At 42.9% G+C, this 26,321-nt stretch overlaps 3 protein-coding genes across 3 annotated transcripts; all 3 read right to left on the bottom strand.

Moving 5' to 3' along the window:
- Window positions 1-4,285: 4,285 nt before the first annotated feature.
- On the bottom strand, window positions 4,286-11,192 carry LOC146754417 (uncharacterized). Its single transcript, XM_085527565.1, has 6 exons — window positions 11,070-11,192; window positions 6,897-7,005; window positions 6,704-6,805; window positions 5,853-5,996; window positions 5,186-5,327; window positions 4,286-5,000 (listed from the first exon to the last, which is right to left on the bottom strand). The coding sequence occupies exons 1-6, from the start codon at window positions 11,190-11,192 to the stop codon at window positions 4,904-4,906; spliced, it is 717 nt and encodes a 238-aa protein (XP_085383691.1). The 3' UTR covers window positions 4,286-4,903.
- Window positions 11,193-12,375: 1,183 nt separating this feature from the next.
- Window positions 12,376-20,413, bottom strand: LOC146754416 (kinesin-like protein KIF20B). The gene is made up of 6 exons (XM_085527626.1): window positions 20,305-20,413; window positions 19,453-19,575; window positions 18,892-19,053; window positions 14,231-14,357; window positions 13,551-13,693; window positions 12,376-12,536 (listed from the first exon to the last, which is right to left on the bottom strand). The coding sequence occupies exons 2-6, from the start codon at window positions 19,564-19,566 to the stop codon at window positions 12,456-12,458; spliced, it is 627 nt and encodes a 208-aa protein (XP_085383752.1). The 5' UTR covers window positions 19,567-19,575; window positions 20,305-20,413; the 3' UTR covers window positions 12,376-12,455.
- A 433-nt stretch (window positions 20,414-20,846) lies between these two features.
- On the bottom strand, window positions 20,847-26,321 carry LOC146754415 (kinesin-like protein KIF20B). Its single transcript, XM_085527564.1, has 8 exons — window positions 25,680-26,321; window positions 25,101-25,239; window positions 24,557-24,679; window positions 24,097-24,157; window positions 23,728-23,853; window positions 23,325-23,464; window positions 21,971-22,126; window positions 20,847-21,041 (listed from the first exon to the last, which is right to left on the bottom strand). Exons 1-8 carry the CDS (start codon window positions 26,132-26,134, stop codon window positions 20,847-20,849), a joined length of 1,395 nt encoding a protein of 464 aa, XP_085383690.1. The 5' UTR covers window positions 26,135-26,321.

The following is a 26,321-nucleotide window of genomic DNA, read 5'->3' as shown; positions in this document are numbered from 1 at the left end:
AATTTGAAGCTCCACCAGCGCATCCATACAGGAGAGAAACCCTATAAGTGTCCTGAGTGTGGTAAGAGCTTCAAAGGGAGTTCTGAATTGAAGCTGCACCAGCATATGCACACAGGAGAGATACCATAGGTTCTGTTGGACATTTTAGAACATTTTGGCCAGGCCTGCATGCAGGGAGATGCCTGGGAACTTGTCTTTTCTCTCCCTCAGAGAATCCCATCTGCTGTGTTACCAGAATGTCTGCACCAGTGAGCTGAAATGGCAGGAAGCCTTGAGTGTGAGAAGGGCTTTGTGCCGAGCAGAGAGCTCCTCACACTCCCAGAAGAACTTCATGCAAAGCTCAGTCCTCATTAAACATTGCAGTCCACAGGACAGGTAGCTACTAGGAGTGCATCTCCTGCAGGAAGAGTTTCTCTCAGGGCTGGTGCCTCATTTCTCATGGGAAAACCACCAGCAGGAGAGACTCTCAGGATGCTGGAGAGCCCAGGGATGAGGGAGACCAATGCTTCTCCCCATGCAGGAACAGTTTGCAAAGGAGACGGCATCACCGACACCCTCTGCAGAAGGGACTTAACCCAGGAGCTTCAGATGGCCTTTCCTTGCTGCCCAAAGCACTTCTCTCACCATGCCCGCTTTCCACTTCTACTCTTCCACCAGCTGCTTTTTGATTCTGTTTCCTAGTGGAGAAGTGGTTGTGTAGGGATCTGCTGTGTGTCTGTGTGCATGTGTTGCTCTCAGTCATTTCTGAGCGCACTCATGCATCCCAGAGAAGGGTCAGCAGAGCAGTAACGTGGCTCTTGGAGGTTTTCTGAGAATCTTCTGTAGTGGAAAGAGAAGGGGGTGAATAAAGTAGCTGAGTTGTTCTGGAGCTTTCTTCACTGTAGTCTTGTTTTTGCTCTTAAAATAAATGTCAGCATGTGGAATGAGGAGAGGGAAAGCTGCAAGCAGGGTTTGGTTTTGGTGCCCTCTCCAGCCCACTGCTTGCTTCTGGACAAGGCATTTCCTTTCTTAATAGGGGAGATGCTCCAATCCCTTCACCATCTTTGTGTCCCTCCACTGGGCTCTTTCCAAGAGATCCCTGTCTTTTTTGTACTGGGGAGCCCAGAACTGGACACAATATTCCAGATGAGGCCTCACCAGGGCAGAGTAGAGGGGGAGGATCACCTCCTTCGACCTGCTGGACACGCTCTTTTTAATACACCCCAGGATGCCATTGGCCTTCTTGGCTACAAGGACACACTGCTGGCTCATGGCCAATCTGTCGTCCACCAGGACGCCCATGTCCCTCTCAGCAGAGCTCCTCTCCAGCAGGTCTTCCCCCAGCCTGTACTGGTGCATGCAATTATTTCTACCCAGGTGCAAGACTCTACACTTGCTTTTGCTAAACCTCATCTGGTTTCTTACTGCCCAGCTCTCCAGCCTGTCCAGGTCTCGCTGAATGGCAGCACAGCCTTCAGGCGTGTCAGCCAATCCTCCCAACTTCGTGTCATCAGCAAACTTGCTGAGGGTGGTCACTATCCCCTCATCAAGGTCGCTGATGATGTTTAACAAGACCAGACCCAGTACAGACCCCAGGGGGACGCTGCTAGTTACACGCCTCCAGCCAGACACTACACCGGCAATGACAACCCTCTGCACTCTGCCAGTCAGCCAATTCTCAACCCACTTCACTGTCCACTCATCTATCCCATACTTCCTCAGCTTTATAAGGATGTCATGGGGGACAGTATCAAAAGCCTTACTGAAATCAAGGTAGACTACATCTACCACTCTCCCCCTGTCCACCCAGCTAGTGACATCTTCATAAAAGGCCACCAGGTTGGTCGAGCACAACCTCCCCTTGGTGAACCCATGCTGATACCCTCCTCCCCCCAGCTACAGCAGCTCAAGTTACCACCTATCAGCCCAGCTGTACTACATGCAAGTCTAAAGCCTTTGCAAAAAAACAGCAAATATGCAAAGTCAGTGCCAGAAGTAGCATCTGCCACAGAGCAACCTCAATATCAGCACATTGGAGAAAACAATACAGGATCAAAGCTGAGCCCACACATTGTAGCCACAGAATGTAGGCCACCCCAACCCACAGAATGGTACAGCAGTAAAAGTCTCCAGTGTCATGTTTGTTTTTATATTTACCTGTTGGAGTATAAGCCCATTTTAAACCCTTGAGGTAATATAACACATGTTGATACTATCATAGCAGCACAACTACAAACAGAAACTATCTGTAAGCAAATGAAAATAAAACAATCACATAGGGGGTCTCTGAGCAGGAGGTCTGAATGGTACCTGATTCTGCTGCTTATTGAAGAGGGACCTCACCCATCATAGGGGTAACGGAACCAATACAAACACAGAATCACAGAATGTCAGGGATTGGAAGGGACCTCAAAAGATCATTTAGTCTAATCCCCCTGCAGGAGCAGGAACACCTGGACCAGGTCACACAGGAGTGTCTGGGCAGGGTTTGAATGTCTCCAGAGAAGGAGATCCCACAACCTCTCTGGGCAGCCTGTTCCAGTGTTCTGTTACCCTTACTGTGATGTTTTTCTCCTGTGTTCCAGCTTGTACCCACTGCCCCTTGTGCTATCATTGGACGTCACCGAGAAGAGCCTGGCTCATCCTCCTGACACTCACCCTTTACATATTTATAAATACTAATGAGGTTACCCCTCAGTCTCTCCTTCCCTGTGCACAGGTGGCAAAGAAGGCCAATGGCATCCTGGCTTGTATCAGGAATGGTGTGGTGAGCAGGACTAGGGAAGTCATCCTGCCCCTGTACTCAGCATTGGTGAGGCCTCATCTCAAGTACTGTGTTCAGTTATGGGCACCTCAGTACAGGAAAGACATGGAGGTGCTGGTGCAGATCCAGAGAAGGGCAATGAGGCTCATGAAGGGCTTAGAAAATCAACCCTATGAGGAGAGACTGAGGGAGCTGGGGCTGTTTAGTCTGAGGAAAAGGAGGCTGAGGGGAGACCTTATCGCTCTCTTCCAGTATCTGAAGGGTGCTTACAGTGAGAGTGGGGCTGGTCTCTTCTCACTGGTGAGAAGTGACAGGACAAGGGGAAACGGCCTCAAGTTGCACCAAGGTAAGTTTAGGTTGGATGTTAGGAAACACTTGTTTACAGAAAAGGTAGTTAGGTACTGGAATAGGCTCCTCAGGGAGACGGTTGAGTTGCAGTCCCTGGATGTGTTTAAGAGCCATTTGGATGTGGTGCTCAGGGATATGAGTTAGCAGAGGGTTGTTAGAGTTAGGGTGCTGGTTAGGCTGTGGTTGGACTTGATGATCTTCAAGGTCTTTTTCAACCTGGGTGATTCTATGATTCTATGATTCTCCAACCTAAAGAGACCCAGCTCCCTCAGATCTGTAGTCCCCCAGGTTCTCCTTATGACCCTTCTTGTATATGGGAATTTCTTCACTAGCAGATTTAATCAGCAAGATCAGAGGAGATCGATTTCCACACACCCTAGATAACCCTTGGAAGGTAAGCAAAACTGCCTTACAGATGGGCAGGACTGGACTCTTGCCTGTATGGGCCATCAGTTTCTCAAGCAGCCATACCACCTGCAAGGACAGCAAGAACAACAGGATGCCCTGGGATGGTGAGTAACTAGCCACTGTTCTGGGAACTCAGCAAGGGAGTAGCTTTCAGTTGATAACAACAAGCCGTTAAGATACACAAGGATGGTATGTAATTGGGAACCAATGATGAGCTCCACTTTTGCAATATGTATGAGCTAATTATCCGTATTATAAAGGTAAACGCAGCCAAGGAATAAAGGAGATTAGCTGATCATATGTCAATGACAGGTGTGATCGTCTGCTTTTCTCCTGCCGTTCTGCAACATCGTTGTTGTTTAGTGTCACTGGGTTCGTTAAACTGCCGTTCGTTCTCAGATCGTTGGGTTTTTTTCATTTTTTCCCTCCTAGACCCATTCACAATCTCCCTTACCTTCCCCTCTCGGCTGCGCCGCACCGCGCTGTTAGAGAGGGGAGGTTCTTTGTTCCTTCTCTTCCCAGGTTTGTTCCCACTGTCACCGAGTGAGCTCTAGAGAGAACTCCGTGACACAAACTCATTGCAAAGTCTAAGCTAGAAGAAGCGTCACCTTATTGTATCCCAGAAAAAGAACAGCGTTGAGATTTTAATTGTTTTTGGTTTTTTGTTTTATTGAGGGTGGGTTGTTTTTTGTTGGTTTTTTAGGGTTTTTTTAGGGTTTTTTTGTCTTTTTTTTTTTTTTGAGGGGGGGGGAGTCGGGGGGGGGGGGGGGGGGAAGGGGTGGAGGGGTGCAAGGGGAAGGGAGAGGGAGGGGACAGTTGTTTGGTTGTTTTTAATATACAATAAAGCTATGCAGTTCCGCTGTCAGTCGCCTCAGAGAGTTCCCGAAGGAGCTCAACCACATTCTGCTCAACATCGAGTTGTTCCATTGAGTGGAGCAATGGTAGTCTTGCAGATGGAGCAATGCAGGAATTCTGACAGGATCTCCAGGTGTATCCAGTTCATCAACTGAAAGCTCCGCAAACAAATTGGAAGGGACCAGTCCTCTTGTGCCATCTGTCAGCTCTCCCTGAAACCAGCCATTCTCACCCACATCTCCAAAGACATTACGCATTGTCCGGCAGTCAGAGGAAGCTCGTTTTCTGGGTCCTCATTAGGACCCTCAACAGGAATGTAGCTGTGTCGAGCTAAGAATCTTCAAACTGCTGGTGATACCTGTCCTGGAGTATGCAGGATGAAGGACAAAAGCTCTGCTCTCACATTCAGGGCCATCCTCTGACAGAAGGCAGCACTCAGGACTGTTCCCAAGGATCTTTTTCATGGCTTTCAGTTCAAGCTCCTGGTCTTCCAGATGACCTTGAAGACTTCGGGCCTCTTCAATGGCAGAATGGAACGGACTGGAGCTATTACGGAGATTCTTGTTTGACTGGGTCAGAGTCTGTCTCGTTGCCTTCCCCAGCTCCATCTGCTGCTTCTGCTGCTCTCTTTTCCCTCTTGCGCGCTCTGTGAGAATGAGTTTCAGAAAGCACTACTCAGTGACAGGAAATAAGGGGAAACTTGAAAGACTTTGCAACCTAAGTCCTGGCAGTGTACTGCCAGCGGCTGATTTGGCCGTCCAGGATCCTGGCACCACAAATGCTTCATTGCCAAATGCAGCAATAAGGTGTTCTGGGGAAAGGCCAACTCACAGGTAGTCTTTGAGCACCCATATCACAACACCAACGGCCAGCACCAGCGCAGGCAGCAGCATCGCTGAGACCGTCACCGGAATGTGGCGCTTCCGCACAGATGTGTGAGCAGCAGCCTCTGTGCTTTTGCCTGTGTTCATCCCTGGAAGAAATGAGACAATGTCCCACGTTACCTTCAGCTGTGCTACAGATAATCTCTCAGTGTGCTTCATGGACCCAAGAGGTCATTTTGTCAGTGGGTGCCTCCGTCTCTGGTGCCGAAGCACCGGAGGACAAGAAGGATTGCTTCCACCTCTCGTTGGGTACGGAGAGGCTGCACAGGCACTACCCGTGTCCTCCTCTGGGCCGAGAGCTGGGGCTGTACCCTGGGGTCTGGGCTTGGTCTGTGGGGAGAGCTACAGAGCAGAATCCCTCACGCTTTTCCCGGCATGCGTGTCCTGAGCTCCCCCTGTGGGACGCCCCCCAGGCTGAAGGTCAGGCTTCAGCCAGCACAGGGCACAGCCAGAGCCAGCCCAGGGGAGAAACACTCCTGCTTCTTTTACATGTGCTCTATGCTCACACGCTCAGGTCTGGCTGCTGACCTGGTGTGCAACAGCTGGCAGCAAGAGCCTGCAGGCACGCAGTGACTCTGGTTCGTGACACCGTATGATCATGGGACAGAAATTACCTGGCATGCCGGTTGGTGCTGCCTGCATTCCTCTGTCCGGGACTGGCAGTGTGGGATAACCGCCTTCCTGCAGCGCATCCGGGACCGGCAGTGTGGGATATCCACCTTCCTGGAGTGCATCCCTCTCACTTTGTTGGTCCGTTCCTTTAGAAAGAAAGCAGGGCAGTAGGATTGGGATGTCACGTGCCCTCATCAAAAACTGAGCTTCTCCAATCCCGAACTCAGGTAAAGTCCAGGCCCCCCCCAAGTACACTGTGAGCCCCTCTGTTACCCAAGGGCATTTGGGCCCTCCCAGCTATTGGACAATGCTGACTCCCTCACACCTCTTGAGGAATCAGCTCCTGTGCAAGGCCCTCACATACTGTGCTGTCACCAGCCCGTCACAGCCAGGTAGCTGCAGGCTGAAATCCAAGCTCTAACACACAGTCCAAGCCTTCAGAATTAGCATCTCCACCTCATTTCCAGCATTAGCAAAGGCAGCCAACCCTGCTCGGGATGCTCCTCCTGCCTTGAACTTGCTCAGCTGCACGGAGGGCTTTGGATGAACGGAAGCACAGCGCTTGCCACTTTGCCACTTGCTGCCATCTGGGTGCCAACGACTGCACAAAGCAGCTCTGACAAGTAATGGTTGTGCTGGGGGAGCAGCTGCCTCTGGGTCTTGGCTGGATGCAGACCATCTGGCAGCAGACCAGCTCTGGTGCTTGACAGCACCTGCAAGGTGATACACGGAACACGGCTGCAGCACGGCTCTGACCCATCCCTTCCTGCTGTGCAGGCTACAGCCTGCCCACACCTGTATATCACACCTCAGCTTCCCAGGTCCCACAGTGAAAAGACTGAAGTATACCCACCACGCTCTGCCTTCTCCATTTCCTTCAGCAGTCGCTTCAGGAGACGGGATGAGCCCTGAGAGTATTTTTCTTGTTTGGATTCATCCTCTTCTCTTTCCGGACCTTAACAGAATGTATGAAGTTAAATATCATGTGCATGAAGATCTGAAGATCAGCGGCGAGTCAGCCAAGTCAGTGAAGACAGAGTACTCACTGCTGGGATTCCAGTTGGGCTCCAGCACAGGAGGAAACCGATGACCGGGCAAGGCCCACACTGGGGGCACTTCTGCAACCAAAGACCCATGAAAAGTTTTAGTCACACACTACAGCATCAACTGAGTAGCAGAGCATACAAGGGAGGGCCTGCAGACACAAGTGTGATCAGACACAGGTGAGGAGAGCTTCCGGCACATGTGGGGGCCTCCTTTTCCCTGAGTGACCTGTAGGGTCTGGCGGTGGTTGGGGAATGCCACAGCCCAAATACAAAGGTCTGGGCTCCCTCAGCTGCAGAGGGGCAGCGGTAACCTTCCCACTGAAACGTGGCAGCTCTCTGAGAGAAAAAATACTCATGGCTCATCTGTGCAAACCCTTCCGGGCACAAACAGGCTTGGAAGACCTGGAGAGGATCTCCAGTAAAATTGCACCCAGGTAAACCATGAGAGCATGAACGTTTCAGCCTCCAAGGAAACAGACACTCACAACTTACCCCTGGGTTGTCCCCCAGGCACAGGCATGAAGTTCGGATCCAAAGGAGCATCCGGAAAGGGAGCACGAAGCTCATCATCTAGAATCAAGAACAGATGAGATAAGTTCCCACTTATATGCACTATATGGTGTGATCTCCTTCTCCCTCAGTAACTGGATGTGGGGCATGGGAGAATAACTCAGGTCATGATTTCCAAAGTTGCAGGGTGGACGGGATGACCCGTAGGCTGGCACCTGGCAGCGTATGCAGTGCTCTCTCCGGGCCACGTGCCACATCTCTCACAGATTACGTGGAAGAAGATGCAGGCCCCCAGGGCTTTCTTACTGGGAGGCCTCTGATGGACAGCAAGGTCACACTGAGGCACTGGAGGAAAGCACACCTGTCTCTTCCCCTGGGCTGTGGACTGGGGCTCTGGCTTGGAAACTGGGGAGTGCCATGAGCCTGAAGCAGAAATGCTCATGCACGCCCAGCACGCCTCTTCTGAACTCTCCCCGGGCATCTCCCAGGACGAAGGCTGTGCTGCAGCCAGCAATTAGCAGAGCTACAGCCTGGCATGGCTGGAGCCAGCCCTGGGGAGCAGCGCAGCCACGGGCTCTTGCCCGGCTCCTGCAGTGCTGCCCATCACCCCCTACCCAGCAACACCCCCATGGAAGGCAGGCCCCAGGCAAGTGTACTACAGGGCCGTGGGGACACAGCCTGACTTCTTGCTCCCAGCGCTGCTCAGTTTGGGTCCCATCTCTACCCACTCACCTGCTCCCCGTGCTCGCCACGGAGCAGCACAGCTCTCCTGAAAACTCATGGCCACCAATAGGAGGAAGAGGACAAGGCGGGCAGGGTCCATGGCCGCCCCCACACTTGCACCACGCTTCCAACACCACCGCTGCAGCCACAGTGAGTGTCGCTCTGAGCCAAGCCTGCAGCCAGGCCTTGTGAGCTCATGACGCAGCTCAGCACAGTCATAGGATGGGGCATTGTGACCTCACATCTCTGTGATTCCGGGTGGTGGCTCCCCGCAGGCTGCTGCTCTTGTGATGCACTGCACCAGGGCTGTGGGGCTGGTGCTTACATCATAGAAATGCAGAATCATAGAATGGCTTGGCTTGCAAGGGACAGTGAAGAACTCAGAACCCCAGCCCCACTGCCTCGGGCAGAGATGCCACCCACAGAGTCTTGCTGCCCAGAGCTCCATCCAGCCTGGCCTTGAACACCTCCAGGGATGGAGCATCCACAACTTTGCTTGGCAAACTTTTGCAGAGCTTCAACAACCCCAAGAAGGTATTATTTCCAGCCTGGTGCACCACCTCAGGCCACAGGGGTAGTGACGCAATATGCACAGGTTATCCACGCGTGTGAAACGTGCTGCAATTAAGCAAGCCAAGCGGATAAATCCTCTCCAGTGTGGAGGATGATGGCTGAAATACAAACACGGAGAAGCTGACCTTCCCACAGACCCGCCAAGTCAAGTGTCACGTGCTTACATTTTTGTTGATAGATCTGCAGTTTCATCTTTTTTTGATGGCTAAGGAAATCCCCTTTCCTGCACCAAGTGTATTTCCCACGTGTAACGTGCTTCCAAGTCTGATTTTAGTAGCAGATATTGAAGGCTTGCTAGTTGGCACCTCCCATCCCCAAAGTCCCAGTGAACTCACCCACTGCTGGCAACTGGATGCTTGGTGGCGAGAGAACCATCACCTATAGGATCCCACCTGGGTCTCCAGAAACTGTTGCACCTTTGGATACATGGCGATAAATACTGTGTCCATACAACACCCTCATTGAATCAGAGCCTGCCACCTTCCCTACAACCAGGCAAAGGGCGCAAAGGAAGCTGAACTGCTGAACCAGGCACCAATGGGGCTTACGTGTTTGCATCAAAAGACAAAATACCAAGCAGAGAGCATGGGAATCAGATGTTGTTTCTGAAGCAGAATTAAGATTAAAAAAATCGATTTCACAGTCTGACATCAACCCTCCTCCACCCCTCCCATTCTCCCCCCCAGAGCACCCCTCCCTTCCTTCCCTCTTTGTTTAAAGGAAACAAGGGGCCTGGGAGAGCAGGAAGGATGCAGATAAGGAGTGAGACCTCACGGAAGACATCAGGCAAGGAGGAGAATAGATGTTGTAAATACCAGAAGAGGAGTTGCATCCCCCTGATAAGAACAAGAGGGGTCTGCATGCTAAACAACTATTGAATATGTATCAGAATTCTGAGAAATCATTGACTATGTATGAGATGTACCTATATCTGTGTCACGATTTTACAAGTCCGTGTGCAAGTCTGGTGGAGCTATCCCCCTTGCACCCAGCGCTGGAATAAACATACCTGCTTTATAACCCATCTATGTGTTATACAGTTTGATTCCGCAAGTCACTTACACCCCATATTTTCCCTAACAGCCACACTGGGTTATCTGGATTTGTTACATTTATCCATAGTTGCTGGCAGATGTTTCTCTCTCTCTCTCTGTCTTTAATCCCCACACAGCCCATCTTCCCAACTGTGGGTTTCGGTTAGGAGGTATGCACCCATAGGGTCCATGCCCTGCTTGTAGATATTTATCCTGCCCAGCCCCAGGTGCCCAATCTGAGGCAATAGTTTCACATCCCTAATAGGCACAGTAATATGAGCCTGGGTGGTTACAGTATCCCCTCCCTGGGTTTGAGCTTAGGCAAAAATAGTAACCCTTTTGGTTTAGACTGGGCTGTATAGGTACCAGGTCACACAGGGATGTAAGGAAGCTTGGTGTGGGTGGCGTTGTGCTGCTATACAAAATGTGATCACTGTGAGAATCCCCAAGTACCAATGGATACCCCTAAGGCCCATCTTTCCCCACAGTTCACTCCTCTGCCTCACTCGTCAACTGGGTTGCAACCAGCTACGAGGGGTTTTTTTAGTTCTTCTCAGCAGCAGTAGTGTTCTTCAGGGGAAGCCTTTACCTGGAATACCCATTGGGCTTGTCGCAGTGTGAGTTTCAAGTCGTCACCCCCGGGAGCTACCTCCCACTTCTCGTCACCGATGGGTCCTTTAACACGGCTGGCATGAGTCCATCCTCTCTCTGCGGTTCGAATAGCTGTTTCTGCAGTAAATAAAACAACATAGGGACCTTCCCCTTGTGGTGTTAGTGTAGCTTCTTTCCAAGTTTTTATTAGGACCCCATCCCCTGCCTGTATCCTATGGATTGCTATCTCCAATGGGGACTGCTGTGCAATCAGATCCTTCTTGTAGTTCCTTGCACCCATTCATTAATTGTATAAGATTTTAATTGATCATCTTGTAAATGGGGGTGACCAAGAGGTATTTCAAGATTATAGGGCATACCATAATCTTCCCTCTTTGTTTAACAAAGACTTTGAATAAAATCATCATATCAATACTACAATTGCTGGCCTGGGATTATTATCGCCTCTTTGGGGTTCCTGGACAGGAGAGGTGCACCCAATTGATTTCAGCGGTCCTGCCTGGGTGGTGAGGTGACTTCTTGGGATGGCTGATAGGAAACTGTTACATAAAGGATGGGCTCTATGAAAGCTAAGGCACAGGTGTTGACTCCTGCAGTCCCGGTAATTTCATGCACAGACAGAGGCAAGGGAATTTAATTCTTGCCTTTGGGGGGTCTCTTGAGTCTCAGGTGAGTCTTGGGACTCAGGTGAGTCTGGGAGCGCGCTGTTGCTGTATGGTACCCTGTGCACTTGATGAAGTGCCAGCAGCACACCCCTAATAATCCGAGAATCAGAGCGAGGTACTCCAGAGGGAATGGGCCCTAAATCCAAGAATCGTGTGAGCTGAGTAGTTCGCAGCATCATTCTGGAGATAAGGGGAATAGGAGCTGCCAAGTACAAGGGAAAAGCATCCCCAGAATTGTGCCTGAAGATAAGCCCCTTGGGGAGAAGCTTCAGAATTGGAAAAATAATCCCAAAACTGGGGATAATGAAAAAGATGTTTAAATACTGTATACAAAAAGCCTAGAGAGCCACTATAGGGAAAATCATTATTTTGACCAAAATAGGGGTCTGACAAAGATTGGGTTTGTCAGACTTTGAATTTATACGTAAACAGTAATACTCCTTTCTCTGAAAAAGAATTGGCTTATGACATTGAATGGGTGCAAGAAGTAACAGTTCCTCACAAGGAGTCAAAGTTCAAAAGAAAAAAAAAGCAGAAAGATCATAAATGGGATCCCTTAGATACATTCCCTCTCCCCCCCCTCAACCCCCACAATTTCTAGATCAATGCAAGCAGCAGCAACCCCTCCAGAGAAGGGGACTGGCTGAGCTGCTGATCCCATGCAGGGCCCTAGAGGGAGGATGCACTCTCAATTACTGAGGGAACTGGAACAGCGTAAACAGGACCTGGAGAGTTCACCTTTCCCTAATACTAATCTTACAAATACTTCACATTATCCTCTTAGGGAAGTCTCCTTAGGTCAAAGGAAAATAGGGAATGCTAAGCTGCCATTTTTACTAGCAGAGAAGTCAGGAGATTCAAGGAGGAAATTGATTCCTTAACTGGGGATCCCGTAAGAATAGCAGAGCAATTAAATCAATTACTAGGACCTAATTTCTAATCATGGACAGAAATGATGCTTATCATGTGTAGAGAGTGTTTTTTTACAGTTAGTTAGCTGAGAAGGGTCGTAAACACGGTGCAGTTAATCTAACAGTCATGCCACCTGCAAGGGCAGTGAGAATAACAAGATGCTCTGGGATGGTGAGAAACTAGCCATGGTTCTGGGAACTCAGCAACGGAGTAGCTTTCAGTTGATAACAACAAGCTGTTAAGATACTCGGGGATGGTATGTAATTGGGAACCAATGATGAGCTCCACTTTTGCAAGATGTATGAGCTAATTATCCGTATTATAAAGGTACACGCAGCCAAGGAATAAATGAGATTCGCTGATCATATGTCAATGACAGGTGTGGTCGTCTGCTTTTCTCCCGCCGTTCTGCAACAAACACCTATATACAAATTTAAGAACACAACGGAGTAACTGTTACTGTTTATTAACAACCAGTTTTAATAATACGATAAAAGTACGTCCTGAGAAAGGGGAACAAACATGCTTCTTCAAGGTTTTTTAGCTGTTCTGGATCTCAGCCGTCGCTTGGTGATCAGATGATCACTTTCCTTCTTTTGTTCCTCAGATTCCTGAAGAAAACATTTCAAAAGTTACTCATCTTTTCACACAAGACTGACAAGCTCTTCTTGACACACGCAAACATATTTCTTCCCCTAAATGGATTTCAGAATGGCATTTGCTTATTATATTTTATTCAGAAAACTATGGGATACCGAGATCATTTTAATGCAGCTTAATCACAAGGAACAAATATGGAGAATGTACAAAATCCTGTTTATCTTAAAAAAGCACACACATCTGAGGAAAGCCTGAAGGCAGCTTTCATTTTGAAATACTTGTTTTCAAAAGAGTATTATAATACTTGTTTTGTGAAACATGAAGCGTTCAGAAAACATTTTTAGCCTCAATCCCTGTAGCTATGACTTGCCCAGAATTTCAGTTCTCGGTTCAGTTCCATGTTCTCAGAACTACAGTGAGAAAAGAAATTGTCTCATCTTCTTCATCCTCTAACAAAAAAAATATAACATTTTGGTTTCTGCCCCTATCATTTGTCAAATCATCAAAAAATTCAGAGGGATATTACAGTATGGGCAAATGATCACTTTGCTGAACAGAAAAAGGACTCTAATATAATTAAAAGATGCAGTTTCAACAGAGCAAGAATGTTCTTAGCACAATAGCTGCCGACAGAGTCATGAAACTGGCACATCAGATCCTTTGCAAGTTGGCTTAGACAGGAGATCATAGTTTAAGCATACCTAAAAAGCTGTGTAAGTTGTGCTCTAGAAAAGCGTGTAGTAGAATAATCCCACTCCAACACATTGAAATTATCTATGATTCCAAATTAGAAGACATCTCCGTGATTGCTACATCACCTACTTAGTAAACTGTAAGCCAGCCAAACACAGAGATCTTTGAGGACAAAATAAAACAGAACAGCAGGAAGACCAACAAGAATGACTTGGTAGAATAAAGAAATACCTCAGTACTTTCAACCTCCTCCTGCAAATAGATGAACTCTCCAGTCTGTTTGGACTCCTTAGTAGTTTATTTTAAGCCAAGACTACAGTATAATCGCTTACCGAAGAAGCAGGTACATCTAGAGGGCCAGAAACGACAGTGGAATACAGCTTCCTTTTGCATCGTTTTGGCTTGGTCTCTCCTTCTTCGAGACTTTCAGGTTCGTTTGATTTAGGAGAACTTACTGCTGACATCAGCTTCTTGGCTAGAAGAAATTTGTTTTGATACATAAACCAATCAACTTACTGGTTTTGTGAGTCTTTAAATCACTGAATGCAAAAAAAGCTTCGTAACAAACTTGGTTTATAAATGACACGTAAAATTTAAGTGAAAATACTCAGAAATTGTATTTGTTCATCGAGGTTCTTTATTGCTTCTATAGCTGAAACTGTTTATAGGTTCAGGTACGGCAGCTTAAAGCATGCATTAAAATGGAGTATGAAAGACAATCATGGCTCAGAAGTCGCTGGAAGTCAGAAACTTCAGCAGGAGTTAAACAACAGGCCTAACTTTCGTGCTGACAGAAGCACAAGACAGAACCAACTTTCTCTGTATACTTGTAGGTTTTCACAAATGTAATAATGAATCTCTGAAGAGACGAATAAATGCATTTACTTCATAAATCAAAGGACAACTTAACATGGCAGACAAGTCTAAGAACACATACATTAATAGCCTACAGCAGAAACAAGCCATTCTACAATGTCTAGAAAACATGGAATAAAACTTATTCTACACCAACCTTTAGAGTGTATAATAGAAGGAGAGCTTTGAATAAAATCTCCAACTTTTTGCAGTGTTTCATCCTTCTTTTTAGTCAGTCTTGAAGCATGTACTCGCTTTCTCAGGAAGTAGTCTTTTCCGGATTTCTGTTCAACAGAGATGTGAACATGTGAAACAACAGATGGGAAAAATCTACTACTCATACTCTGACCATGCCATGGATACTGCTATCACATGTGAACATCTGTTTTTAATAACTGCCATGCATATAAATGATATGAACCTTAGTTTAATACAAGGGCTTCGCTTACAAAAGCACACGATAATACACTAAAGCTTCTCTTCCCAACTATTCAGTGTGCAATATCCTTCCCTCCAAATCATTACACAGTACAGCCATTACACACTCTGGGGACAGACTGACTTGCCCTTTGGTTAGATTATGGAATTTAATAGGAAGAGCTCATAAGCATGTAAGATTCCCATTCAGGTATACACATAAGGATAAGACACTGCTTCTTTCGTGTGACCACACAATTACAGGAAGTCCCAAGCTAGCTTCAAAACCAGAACAAAAAACAACCATTTTCTCGTCACTTGCAGAGGGTGAATTAAAAGCCATGACAGATTTTGTATTTTTCGTGTTCTCACTTTTCACAAAATCCTGGGAAAATAAGACAAGTTTCAGCCATGATTCTTTTGGAAAGAACAACTGATGTCACAAAAGTGAACACTTTAAACACTTTTGCTAATAGTAGGGAAGTATTTGCTAGTGGTAACTATTCCACTGTAAATCAAATAATAAATAAGCATTCAATTATAAAAACAGGACATTAAGATATCAGTATTAGACATCTCATGATGTCTAAAAAGCTGATTTATGTCTACAGGTTTCAAAGAAAATACACAATGTAGTTAAGAGAAATTCCCTTCTCTTAAACCATTATCACTGAGACTGGCTATTAGTTTTGTTCATTAAAGCAGTTCATTGATTAAATTCTTCAACTACTTTACTGAGGTAGAAATAGCATTTTTTTAATGCTTAAATGAGAATGGTAAAAAGGCATCAGATATTTTGTTTTCTGTTGGGTCTAGGTCATACCTCATCCATGTCATCACTTCTTTTCTTTTTTGCCTTAGGCATTTTCACTCCTAAAGGTATCATGCTGCCGTGCTGCTTTATCTCCGTCTTATCAGGTTGCAGAGGTGTCAGTGGGATTTCCAGCTCCGGTTTTGGGAACCGACTAGTTTTGCCATTTTCTGCGGACACTCCAGAAGAGTCGAGGACAGTTCCCAAATGCTCCTGATAGCACAGAAGAATTTTAAGTGCAAGTGTTAAGGTAGCCATGAGATTAAAAAGCTATAAAGCATCTGGAAAAGGATATGTAAGCATTCAATTTTCCTGCTGTAAGAACACTTGTAACAGAAGGAGTCTATTTCAGTTACAGCAGAGTTTTACCCCTCTTTCCTAGAACTTGTTACATTTAAAATTATTTCCAATCTATGATCACAAAAAAAGTTCTCCATGTTAAACTGAGCCTGATACTTTACAAGTCATTTTTTCTCAAGGGCACAGACAACTACACTTTTTTTTAATAGAGAATGGTGGTAGAACTGACACGATTTTCTTCTTCTCAACTCTGCTGTGTCAGAACTGGGCAGGAACAGGAGCATTTGATTCAAGTGTTCGATTAACTTCCAGCTTAATCTTAGGGAATTTGCCCTTCCTCTTCTACACTAGAGATGTTATTTACATAAGTAAGGTCCAGCTGGCAAGGTGCAAGCCCAGTACAAGTCATTAAAGAACTCCATTGCTATCTTTTCCCTGGAGAGAATACAGACATTCAAGCAATGACACCGTACTTAAGCTGAAGGCTATCATGTACCTGCTCATGGTCAAATGGCAGCAAATGCACAGCTAAGTGACAGGGAAATGTCAGTATGCATTTCCCCAGCAGCACTTACTGTCCACAATCCACCCAATCCTGTTTTTCTCAACAGGAACAACAAAGTCAGAACTGAGATCACCTGGACTCCTCCTTCTCTATGGCAGGAATTCAGCTAGCATATCAAAAATGAGTTCAGATGCTGGTTGAACACATGGAAGACAGGCTGCTGGGGACATCAGAAAATGGTAGATGGCTGCTTCTACTGCTGCTAGTAACTAGCAAACTCCAGTGTCCCAAACACAGACTAGCAGCTTTTACTACTTACACTGTTCCGACCCCCTGAGGGTAGTCTTCTTCCTCTCAAAAAGTTACCAAAGATTGTAGAAAGACAAAAAGTAGTCAGAGCCACTTTATCAGGCTCTGCTAAGAATCTGAATGGAGTATCACCACCCACTGTATTTCCAAGAATTAAGTTGGTTAATAAATACTTTGTTTTTAAAATATATGTAACTGCTATTTTATGAAAGTTAGCAATTAAAAACTTATATAGGAATGATTAACATCATCTGCTAACAAAACAATCTCCAGAAATCCTGCAGAGGAAGAAAATAAGTTCAATTTGCTGTGCCCGTTTCAGTGGCTCCATGAATTTTTTCCAAGTAACTTATCTAATCATGAGCCACTTCATAAGCATTAACATGAGGAGAGTTTTCAACAGCACCTGACAAAAATTCATCACACAATTGTTTCAACAGCTTTTATTCCTATCAAAGGCTATAAAAACAGGTGATCTGATCACCTTGAAAGGGATAAATAAATTAAAACTTGGGAATTGTTTAGAGAACATGAGATCTTTTCCTACTCATTCCTTATCAAAAGCAATACAATCACAACATTTTCAGATCTGAAGTTTCATACTAACCTCAGATTCATTTAATGAAGTGAGGCTCCTAGTACATGGACGTGACAAATAATTGTCTTCAGCTTTGCATCTTAATGGAATACTTTCTCCAGTTTTAGTTTTGCTTTGTTGTTTCCTAGGCTGTAAATATTTAAAAGGAGTAAAGATTAGGCTATGCATTAGACCTCCAAAATATCTCGAGTTTTCTAAAGCTACAGTGTAAAACCTCAAGCTCAGACGCCACATGAACACGTAAGCTGAAACACAGCACAAGTGTGGGAAGGTAGTAACATCTATTCATTGTGTGATCTTCAGATACACCCTACTGGGTCTCACTAACAGTCTCAGGCAGTATTCTGCCTCCAAAAGAGAGAAAGCGAGACATTATTTAGGGACAAAATCTGTAACGCTGGTCGTTTTGTCATCCATTCCCCCCATACTCTGCACGCTCACAGCTGCTATGTTAGAACACCAAAGGCTAAACCTCTGCCTAATCTTCAGCATCCACATACGAATACATGGAAAACTGCATGGAAAAGTTCCATAATGTACACAGAGAGATGGTGTTCTAGTAAATAAAATAGTTTTGAGAAGATGAGAGCTCATGTTTGAGTGGAAGACAAAAAGAACCAACAAGTACTCATCACTGAATATGTAGTTAAAGGACTATATGCTAAGAAAAATGATTCTAGCTCCAGTATCTCCTAGGAAAACAGAAGAACAAAAAGGGGTTAACAAGATGTTAAGTACTTACTTTCTATAAATATAATCATACCTTTTCATTTACAGAGTCATTCCTTCTACTTTGTCTTTCTTCAAGTAAAGGTATTTCTGGCAAACACTGAGGGCTACTGTGGTTAATGCGTTGTTTTAATTCCTTTATAAAGTCATCTTTGTCAGCCAGTTCTTTTCTTAACTCTTCTATCACAGTTGCATTATCCTAATAAACAGTAAAAACTGCTGAGTTGTGGGATTGGCAAAAGGAATTAACACACACAAGCAGTATTGCAATTACTTAGTAGCATCAGTTTTAGAATTGCAGGCTAGAACACTTAACTATTCAAGAACAGTAACATTTCACGGATTTGTACGGTCACTGTTACAAGTGCAGTAGTCACAGAATTGCCTGGGAAGTTGTAATACAATATATTTTGATTCTTCTATTTTACTTATGTGCTTCAGCCTTCATCTCTCTTAAGATATAATAACCCGAGCTTTTATTCGTTCCCAAATCCTCGGTACTGTGAGAAAGTCGGCAGTTGTAGGGGAAGTTTTGCTATGAGAACATCTTTCTTCTCAGAGAAAGTGAATCCAAACATTCTCAAAAGAGCACAACTCATTTAGTCTTCTGTTTAGCTTCTGAAATTCTATGCTACGGCTTAGATTGGCTATCCTGATTAAAAGCTGGATTTTGAAATAAGAAATGCAACTTCCAGAGATCATCCCCCCTCTGCTTTTTGATGCTTCCCTTAATCTCTCTCCACGTCCCCTTCTGTCTTTTCATGCCATTGTAGATACTACCTCAGAGAAAGCAAAGAAAGTAAGAAACCTGAGACAGAACTACTGTCTGAGTATTGAGCCTAGCTTGGGATCCGGAAATGCTGTGAATTATCAGAAAAAGCTACAGATGTCCAGTATGATTGTAGGATCATAAGCATCAAACTGACATCTGCTTATCTGAACTACTGAAAAAATTGAAATTTTAGTAATTAACAGAAATTCTGTTTCTGAAGAACAAAAATAAAAGCTGGTGCTTTTTTTGGTTAGTTGCACATGATGTCAATACGACAGTGTTCAAGAACAGAACCACATCCAGAATACAAAGAGCAGGTACAGGAGTTTTACAGAATTTATGGGTAGCTAATCAGGTAGGAGGAAAGGATAGCTGACCTTGCTTGAATCCTTTAAGGCAGATTGTCTCAGTTCTGCTATTTCTGTCTCTTTTTGTATGGCAATAGAAGCCAAAGTTTTGAGCTGTTCTTCCAAAGCTTCTACTAACTGATCTCTCTCCTCACGCCACTTTTGAAGATTATGGTCCCTTTCCTCCAGCTCCTATATTTCATGTTGAAAGAAAAGCATACACAGTAGAAACAAGCAGAATTTTTAAGACAGCCTAGAATTAATAAGTTTTTCATATAGCATAAATAAGGACTCAAGCTGATAGAAAGAGTTTATGGTAAGACATTTCAATTAACATATCGTGATGTCACTCAACAAGATCAGGTTACATGCATGTATTACATATGTATTTACTATGCAGATTATTGTATTTAAAGCAATCTGCCAGTGCTCTGTAGTGACTAATTATTTGAATATCTTTCATGGTCTACCACTAATTTCAGTTGGCCACTTTCATTTTGCTCCAATTTTTTTTTTTTTTTTTGACCTTTTTCCTGTTGCTTGGAAAACCTGCATCATTCATTTAATAAAAATTAAGAGCAAGAAAAATACCTGTTTAAGTTGTTGGATAGTATAGTCTTTATAATCCAGCTCATCCTTAAACTGGTTATTAATCCTTTCAAGTTCATCCATCCTGTTCCTGAGGGATTCCTCCACAGAACGCATCGTGGACACCTGTAATGTAAGCACAGCTCACAGTTCATTAAAAGACTTCTGTAATCCAACCTGGCCAAATACTTCTTTGTTAAATAAAGAGGAATTCACAAACAAGTGCTGAGTAGGAAAATGACAGCAAGTGCAAGGTTACCAAGGAAGACATGAATTCATTTTTAAGCTTCAATTTTCCACCCCAAGCACACCCAATAAACTTTCAGACTAAGATCCTGCAAAATGGGTTTTAAAATATCTACTTGTTTAATAATTAAATTTTAACTATTAACATCACTGAAGCTGAAACTGAAGAAAAAAAATATACATGCTTATATTAAAGAGCCTCTGGAAATGAGTCTATTTCTCTTCAAGTAAATAGCATTCTTCTTCCCAGTTATCAGCGTTTTTTCACAAGACTTAGGTTTTAGGCTTTGGAGTTACCACGTATACCAATGGCAAGTCACCAGTAACGTAGAGATAATAACAAATCCCCTCCAGAGGCAGATTAGCTATTCTCTTCACAAACCTTATTCCAGACTACTAACCAACTTTACTTTCCTCTGTTCATTATCTATGCGAAACCATGTTTTAACTTCTGGTCCCCTCTAGAGCTTCAATGGCAACTTTACCTAAGATTTGCTGCTAGCCACACTAGTGTGAAATTTCCAGCTTCATAGTTAAAGTTTGAGAAGTTTTAACAGCAGAAAGCCAAGCATAATCTTACAGAAAAAAATATCTCAGTTGACTACAAACCTCGCTTTGTACTTGCTGAATTTGTTTCTCGGCATCAGAATGTTTGTCTTTTAGATCTGCATACTCTTCTTCTTTCCTCTGCAAATCTTTTTTCAAATTCAGTACAAGGGCAGAAAAAATAAAGACACAAAGAACATTATTGTTACACATCTCATGGAAACAGCAATTACAGCTTCATCCATGCCCTGCCTGTTGGTTTCTATTTGTAAATAGACTCTTAAATCTATCTAGACCAGTGACAAGATTTAAACAATTACTTTTGAATTTCAGCTTGCTTCTCATAATCAGATTCTGAAGCAATAAATTATTCAGATGCTATTCTGAGGGATGTACAACAAAACCACCAGAAATCCCCATATTATTCTTTATTTCCTTGCACACTCCTGTTTTCCCTTGGAACTCAAGTAGCATACCAAAGCATCCTAAAGTAGTAGTTTGGCCATTGATAAGCATGCAGATGCATTAAGTCGAAGGGATGTTCCCATTAACTATTTTTAACTCTAGTTCATTCTCAAAGGGCTCTAAGTTAACTCAGTGGTTACTTACGATTCTATACGTTGCACTTTCTCCATTTCACTCTTTTCCTTTTCCCAAAGAGAATGTTTCATCTGCTCCAAGCTTTCATTTAAAGCCAAACTTTTCAGCTGTTCTTCCAAAGCTTCTACTAACTGATCTCTCTCCTCACGCCACTTTTGAAGATTACGGTCCTTTTCCTCCAGCTGGGCAACAAGTCTTTCCTAAATGAAGAACAGATGAACAGATGAACATCACCTACTACACACTGAACTGTTCTAACACTTCGGTAGTTAGCACCATTTTATAGTCTTAGTAAATGTATGATCTCTTCAAGATCCACAGGAGCTCTAGAACTAGTTGCACTACAAACCTACAGAAGCAAAACCATGCTTCTATTAGACAACCTACATTACTCTCCTTGTGAAAAAATATTAGTATTATTTAAGAACTTCAATTTGCTCATTTAATGATTACCAATGAGCTTTAGGAAAATAAAGTCACAAAGTGATAATAATACTAAGCTCCTCATGTCCTTCTATGCTGCTTGCAGGTCCAGAAAGTCGGGACTAACTACTTCCAGATGTAAAAAAAGCTTTGCAGAATGTACAGATTCACATGTTTAAGAAGTTACATGACAAGAGCCCAGCAAACAGCTCAAGTAACTCAAGTGACTTTGTTATCAGTTACTATTTGGAAAGTGATAAAGGAGCAAAACTGTGGCCGTCTGACCAAGTATTTTTATTCAGTATCTGGAGAGAAGTTTGTGGGGTTTCTTTAGAAACTCAATTGCCTTTTCTTCCTTATAAAGGCTTAAAGGCCTTCTGCTTTGCAGAAAAGAGAACAAACAAAAGCTATTGTACAAAATACTTTCTTAGCCTCATTAAATAGTGATCTATTTTTCAACTGTAATTTTCTTATTGATGTCCCACATACGTGACATTCCATTATGCACTTATGAAAGATCTTTCTTTTTGTGGCCCCCCCATTCCTTCCTTTTCCAAATCAAGCAGTTCTCATATGAGCTTTGCTGCATAAGAAAGCAAGGGGACTTGGACAAGCTGCTCTTATGCACCCTTACTGTTAATACTTGGTATGTAGTTGTCTCCAAACTACAGGCACCAGACAACTCTGCCAGGACCTCATCACTTACAGTTTCTGCTTGTTGCTTTCCATAATGTTGTCGGTCCTCAGCAAATTGTTTCATTTCTTTGTTGCGAAGATTCTCTGCTTCTTTTATCTGATTTAGGAGCTCTTCTTTCTCCTCCAGCCACTTTTTTCTATCAGTTTGATACTTAGTCTCACTTTCCTGTTTCAAAGAAACCAAAAATGAAATAGTGAGTCATTAAGGAATAAAAGTCTTAAAAGCCAGGTCATCATTAAATAGACTTGTTTCTGCAAGATAACAGAAACATTAGCAGTTTTTACTACAGAATATTCCCAAAGGCAGGTATTGGATAATCATTAGTTCTTTTCCATTAAAAAATAATCATTTCCAGTATTTCTTATTCAGACTGGAGAGCCTCCATAAAACATCTCTTTTTCTTTATAAATGTTCACACAAGCTTTACAGAACTTACACCAAAAGTCAGTATAAGAAAAACTCTTTTAACTTAAAAACTTCTAACACTTTACGCTGCCTTGCAGCAGTTGTAGAAAAACTTGCAGCTCCTTCAGGGTTGAAAGACAAAGAAAAGCAACACAGTTTACACTGTAGGAGTAGTCTCCTTTCCTATCAAACCTACTGGCAGACATTCTCATATATAGGACAGAGCACCTGAGAAACTGCTTGGAAAAAATAAAAGTCTTTTAACCAAGGAAAATTCCTAGACCCGCAGCCCAACAAAAAAGGCTTCCTGGTGATAAAGTTAGATGATGATTTCGATAGCTTATATTAGTTGCCCAAGCAACTAACAGAAAACAGTTTTGACAAATACACCGTAAGTTACAATTTGCTTTGAGTTAGTATTCCTTTCTTGCAAACAACAATTGTATAAGTATACTCTGCTTATAGCACATTGACGTGGTATAGAATGAAGCAATGAATGTTCAACTTTCCCCTCTTCTTGAAAAAGTGAATTGGCTCTGCGCATTAAAAAAAATATCATAAATAAGCTTACTCAAGGTGAAGGAGGAAAGAAGTTCAGAACCATTCCACTAACAGAGTGGATGTAACCTATTGTATACTCACTTAGAAAACTCCCAATGCCAGCCCACTACTTTTATTTAAAAAAAAACAAACAAACAACAACAACAAAAAATAACATCAGATGGGATAAGACAACTAACTGTTCAGAGGCCAGCAAAAGAAGCACTGCTCATGGCAGCATAATGTAGGGAAGGCTACACTTCCTATACTATGGGGGCATCAGTGATGCCATTCTTAACGTACCACAAAAAAGCTGTACCTGGTCCCTATTACATGTTGCACTGCAGCTTTTACAGGAAGTTTCTGTAATCAATATAACAGTTTACTTTATCAAGTTACAACTTTGAAGTTAAGTTACCTCCAGCTCTTTTTGCAGCTTTATTAATTCTGTACTGTTTTCATTCAAATTTGCCTCATCACTTTCGTTGTTCTTTTGCTGCCAGTCACTATTGCTCTGGTATTCCAGCTCACTGTATTTCTGTTTCCATGCAATCAGTTCTACTCAATACACAAAATGAGGTTAGATAGCATATCATTTCAAATATATATTTGAAATACCACACCAATGACTTTTTACTAAAGCTGCTTCAGTTTTATCTGCTACAGACATAAAGAAATAACAGAAGCCTTTAACTACAAGAGATTTGTTGTTTACTATGGAACGTTAATGCCTAAGTAACAGTCACATGAAAATGGAAGTGGCTATCACAGTACGTCTAAACCCCTTTTGCATCCCTGCTCCCTTTCCCTGGAAAGATTACCTGAAGCTAATTTTTGGTTCTCTTCTAACTGAGCTTGAAGCATTTCATCTTGTTCAAGCTGCATTTCCTCTTGTTCTTCTAATGTCATCCGCATAACTTCAATTGTTCTATCCCTTGCACACAGATCTGAAGGTTTAAAAATTTACAGATGAACTCCCTACTATCTCCCATTATTCTCAAATCAAGATTCTCCCATGACCAAAAGCTCTTTTAAAAGAAATAGAGCATCTCCATTGAAATATTTACATACAAATATATGCAGACATGTTTTAAAATCGAAACACAGAAGACTCAAAGTCATTAGCAATGTGACAACATTTACACGGATATTCCACACACACACACACACACACACAAATAATGGCTGACCGTCACATAGTTGGTCATAGTCTTTGGAGATATCTTCCATCCTCTCAGTTTCCACCAGCTCCTATATTTCATGTTGAAAGAAAAGCATACACAGTAAAAACAAGCAGAATCTTTAAGACAGCCTAGAATTAATAAGTTTTTCATATAGCATAAATAAGGACTCAAGCTGATAAAAAGAGTTTATGGTAAGACATTTCAATTAACATATCGTGATGTCACTCAACAAGATCAGGTTATATGCATGTATTACATATGTATTTACTATGCAGATTATTGTATTTAAAGCAATCTGCCAGTGCTCTGTAGTGACTAATTATTTGAATATCTTTCATGGTCTACCACTAATTTCAGTTGGCCACTTTCATTTTGCTCCAAATTTTTTTTTTTTTTTTGACCTTTTTCCTGTTGCTTGGAAAACCTGCATCATTCATTTAATAAAAATTAAGAGCAAGTAAAATACCTGCTTAAGTTGTTGGATATAGAAGTCTTTATAATCCAGCTCATCCTTAAAATAGTTAATAACCCTTTCAAGTTGATACGTCTTGATCCTGAGGGATTCCTCCACAGAACGCATCGTGGACACCTGTAATGTAAGCACAGCTCACGGTTCATTAAAAGACTTCTGTAATCCAACCTGGCCAAATACTTCTTTGTTAAATAAAGAGGAATTCACAAACAAGTGCTGAGTAGGAAAATGACAGCAAGTGCAAGGTTACCAAGGAAGACATGAATTCATTTTTAAGCTTCAATTTTCCACCCCAAGCACACCCAATAAACTTTCAGACTAAGATCCTGCAAAATGGGTTTTAAGATATCTTCTTGTTTAATAATTAAATTTTAACTATTAACATCACTGAAGCTGAAATTGAAGAAAAAAAATATACATGCTTATATAAAAGAGCCTCTGGAAATGAGTCTATTTCTCTTCAAGTAAATAGCATTCTTCTTCCCAGTTATCAGCGTTTTTTCACAAGACTTAGGTTTTAGGCTTTGGAGTTACAAACCTCGCTTTGTACTTGCTGAATTTGTTTCTCGGCATCAGAATGTTTGTCTTTTAGATCTGCATACTCTTCTTCTTTCCTCTGCAAATCTTTTTTCAAATTCAGTACAAGGGCAGAACTCTCAGAAAGAATATTTTCTAGCCTTATGTTAAAAATAAAGACACAAAGAACATTATTGTTACACATCTCATGGAAACAGCAATTACAGCTTCATCCATGCCCTGCCTGTTGGTTTCTATTTGTAAATAGACTCTTAAATCTATCTAGACCAGTGACAAGATTTAAACAATTACTTTTGAATTTCAGCTTGCTTCTCATAATCAGATTCTGAAGCAATAAATTATTCAGATGCTATTCTGAGGGATGTACAACAAAACCACCAGAAATCCCCATATTATTCTTTATTTCCTTGCACACTCCTGTTTTCCCTTGGAACTCAAGTAGCATACCAAAGCATCCTAAAGTAGTAGTTTGGCCATTGATAAGCATGCAGATGCATTAAGTCGAAGGGATGTTCCCATTAACTATTTTTAACTCTAGTTCATTCTCAAAGGGCTCTAAGTTAACTCAGTGGTTACTTACGATTCTATACGTTGCACTTTCTCCATTTCACTCTTTTCCTTTTCCCGAAGAGAGTGTTTCATCTGCTCCAAGCTGTTTTTAAGCTGCAAAACTTCTTGAATCAGATTTGCTTCTTTGCTACTTAACTCTTCAAACTTTTTGTCTGCATTTGCAGACTTCTCCTGCAGAGTTGCTGTAACTGTCTCTAGATTAACAATAATAGATTCTTTTTCTTTAAGTAATTCATTGAGTTTTGACACATTGTCTTCCATTGTCTTGTAAGCCTCCAGGCGATATTCAAGCTCTCTTATTTTTACCTCACAGTTGGCAACTTCCTCCTGAAATTGTGCAATCACTCTCTGATCTTCTGCAGTCTTTTCTTCAAACTCCTGAGTTTTCTTTTCTATTTGCTCATGTAACTGATTCACAAGATCTTCTTCCTGACTAGTGTGAGTTGTAATCTCACATAGCTTCATTACAAGTTGACGATTATGATTTTCAGCATTATTCAGTCCCGCCTTTAGGTTTTCATTGTCTTGAAGCAGTGCTTTGATGTGCTGACTTTTTTGTGAGGAAACATCAACAATATTTCTGCATACTTCCCAAATCCTTTTAAGACTATAGTTAAAGGAGAGGTCCTGCACAAGATCTGAGATGGAAGAA

Source organism: Coturnix japonica, chromosome W (assembly GCF_054131305.1).
Source record: "Coturnix japonica strain WE chromosome W, WE-NBRP24, whole genome shotgun sequence".
NCBI classification, from domain to species: domain Eukaryota; kingdom Metazoa; phylum Chordata; class Aves; order Galliformes; family Phasianidae; genus Coturnix; species Coturnix japonica.
This window is presented reverse-complemented; position numbering and strand designations above follow the sequence as displayed.

What these genes read in the sequence shown, in the direction of transcription:
- LOC146754417 (XM_085527565.1), bottom strand. Translation starts at nt 11,192, where the DNA reads ATGATGCTGCGAACTACTCAGCTCACACGATTCTTGGATTTAGGGCCC. An exon ending in CACTTCATCAAGTGCACAGG is followed by an intron (nt 7,006 to 11,069) that starts GTACCATACAGC and finishes TTGATGCTGTAG; the next exon opens with TGTGTGACTAAAACTTTTCA. An exon ending in TGGGTGCTCAAAGACTACCT is followed by an intron (nt 5,001 to 5,185) that starts GTGAGTTGGCCT and finishes TCATTCTCACAG; the next exon opens with AGCGCGCAAGAGGGAAAAGA.
- LOC146754416 (XM_085527626.1), bottom strand. Translation starts at nt 19,566, where the DNA reads ATGCGTTCTGTGGAGGAATCCCTCAGGAACAGGATGGATGAACTTGAA. An exon ending in CCTTAAAGGATTCAAGCAAG is followed by an intron (nt 14,358 to 18,891) that starts GTCAGCTATCCT and finishes TCTGTTGAACAG; the next exon opens with AAATCCGGAAAAGACTACTT. An exon ending in TAGATGTACCTGCTTCTTCG is followed by an intron (nt 12,537 to 13,550) that starts GTAAGCGATTAT and finishes TGTTTTCTTCAG; the next exon opens with GAATCTGAGGAACAAAAGAA.
- LOC146754415 (XM_085527564.1), bottom strand. Translation starts at nt 26,134, where the DNA reads ATGAAGCTATGTGAGATTACAACTCACACTAGTCAGGAAGAAGATCTT. An exon ending in AAAGTGCAACGTATAGAATC is followed by an intron (nt 25,240 to 25,679) that starts GTAAGTAACCAC and finishes TTTTAACATAAG; the next exon opens with GCTAGAAAATATTCTTTCTG. An exon ending in TTCAGCAAGTACAAAGCGAG is followed by an intron (nt 24,680 to 25,100) that starts GTTTGTAACTCC and finishes CTTACATTACAG; the next exon opens with GTGTCCACGATGCGTTCTGT.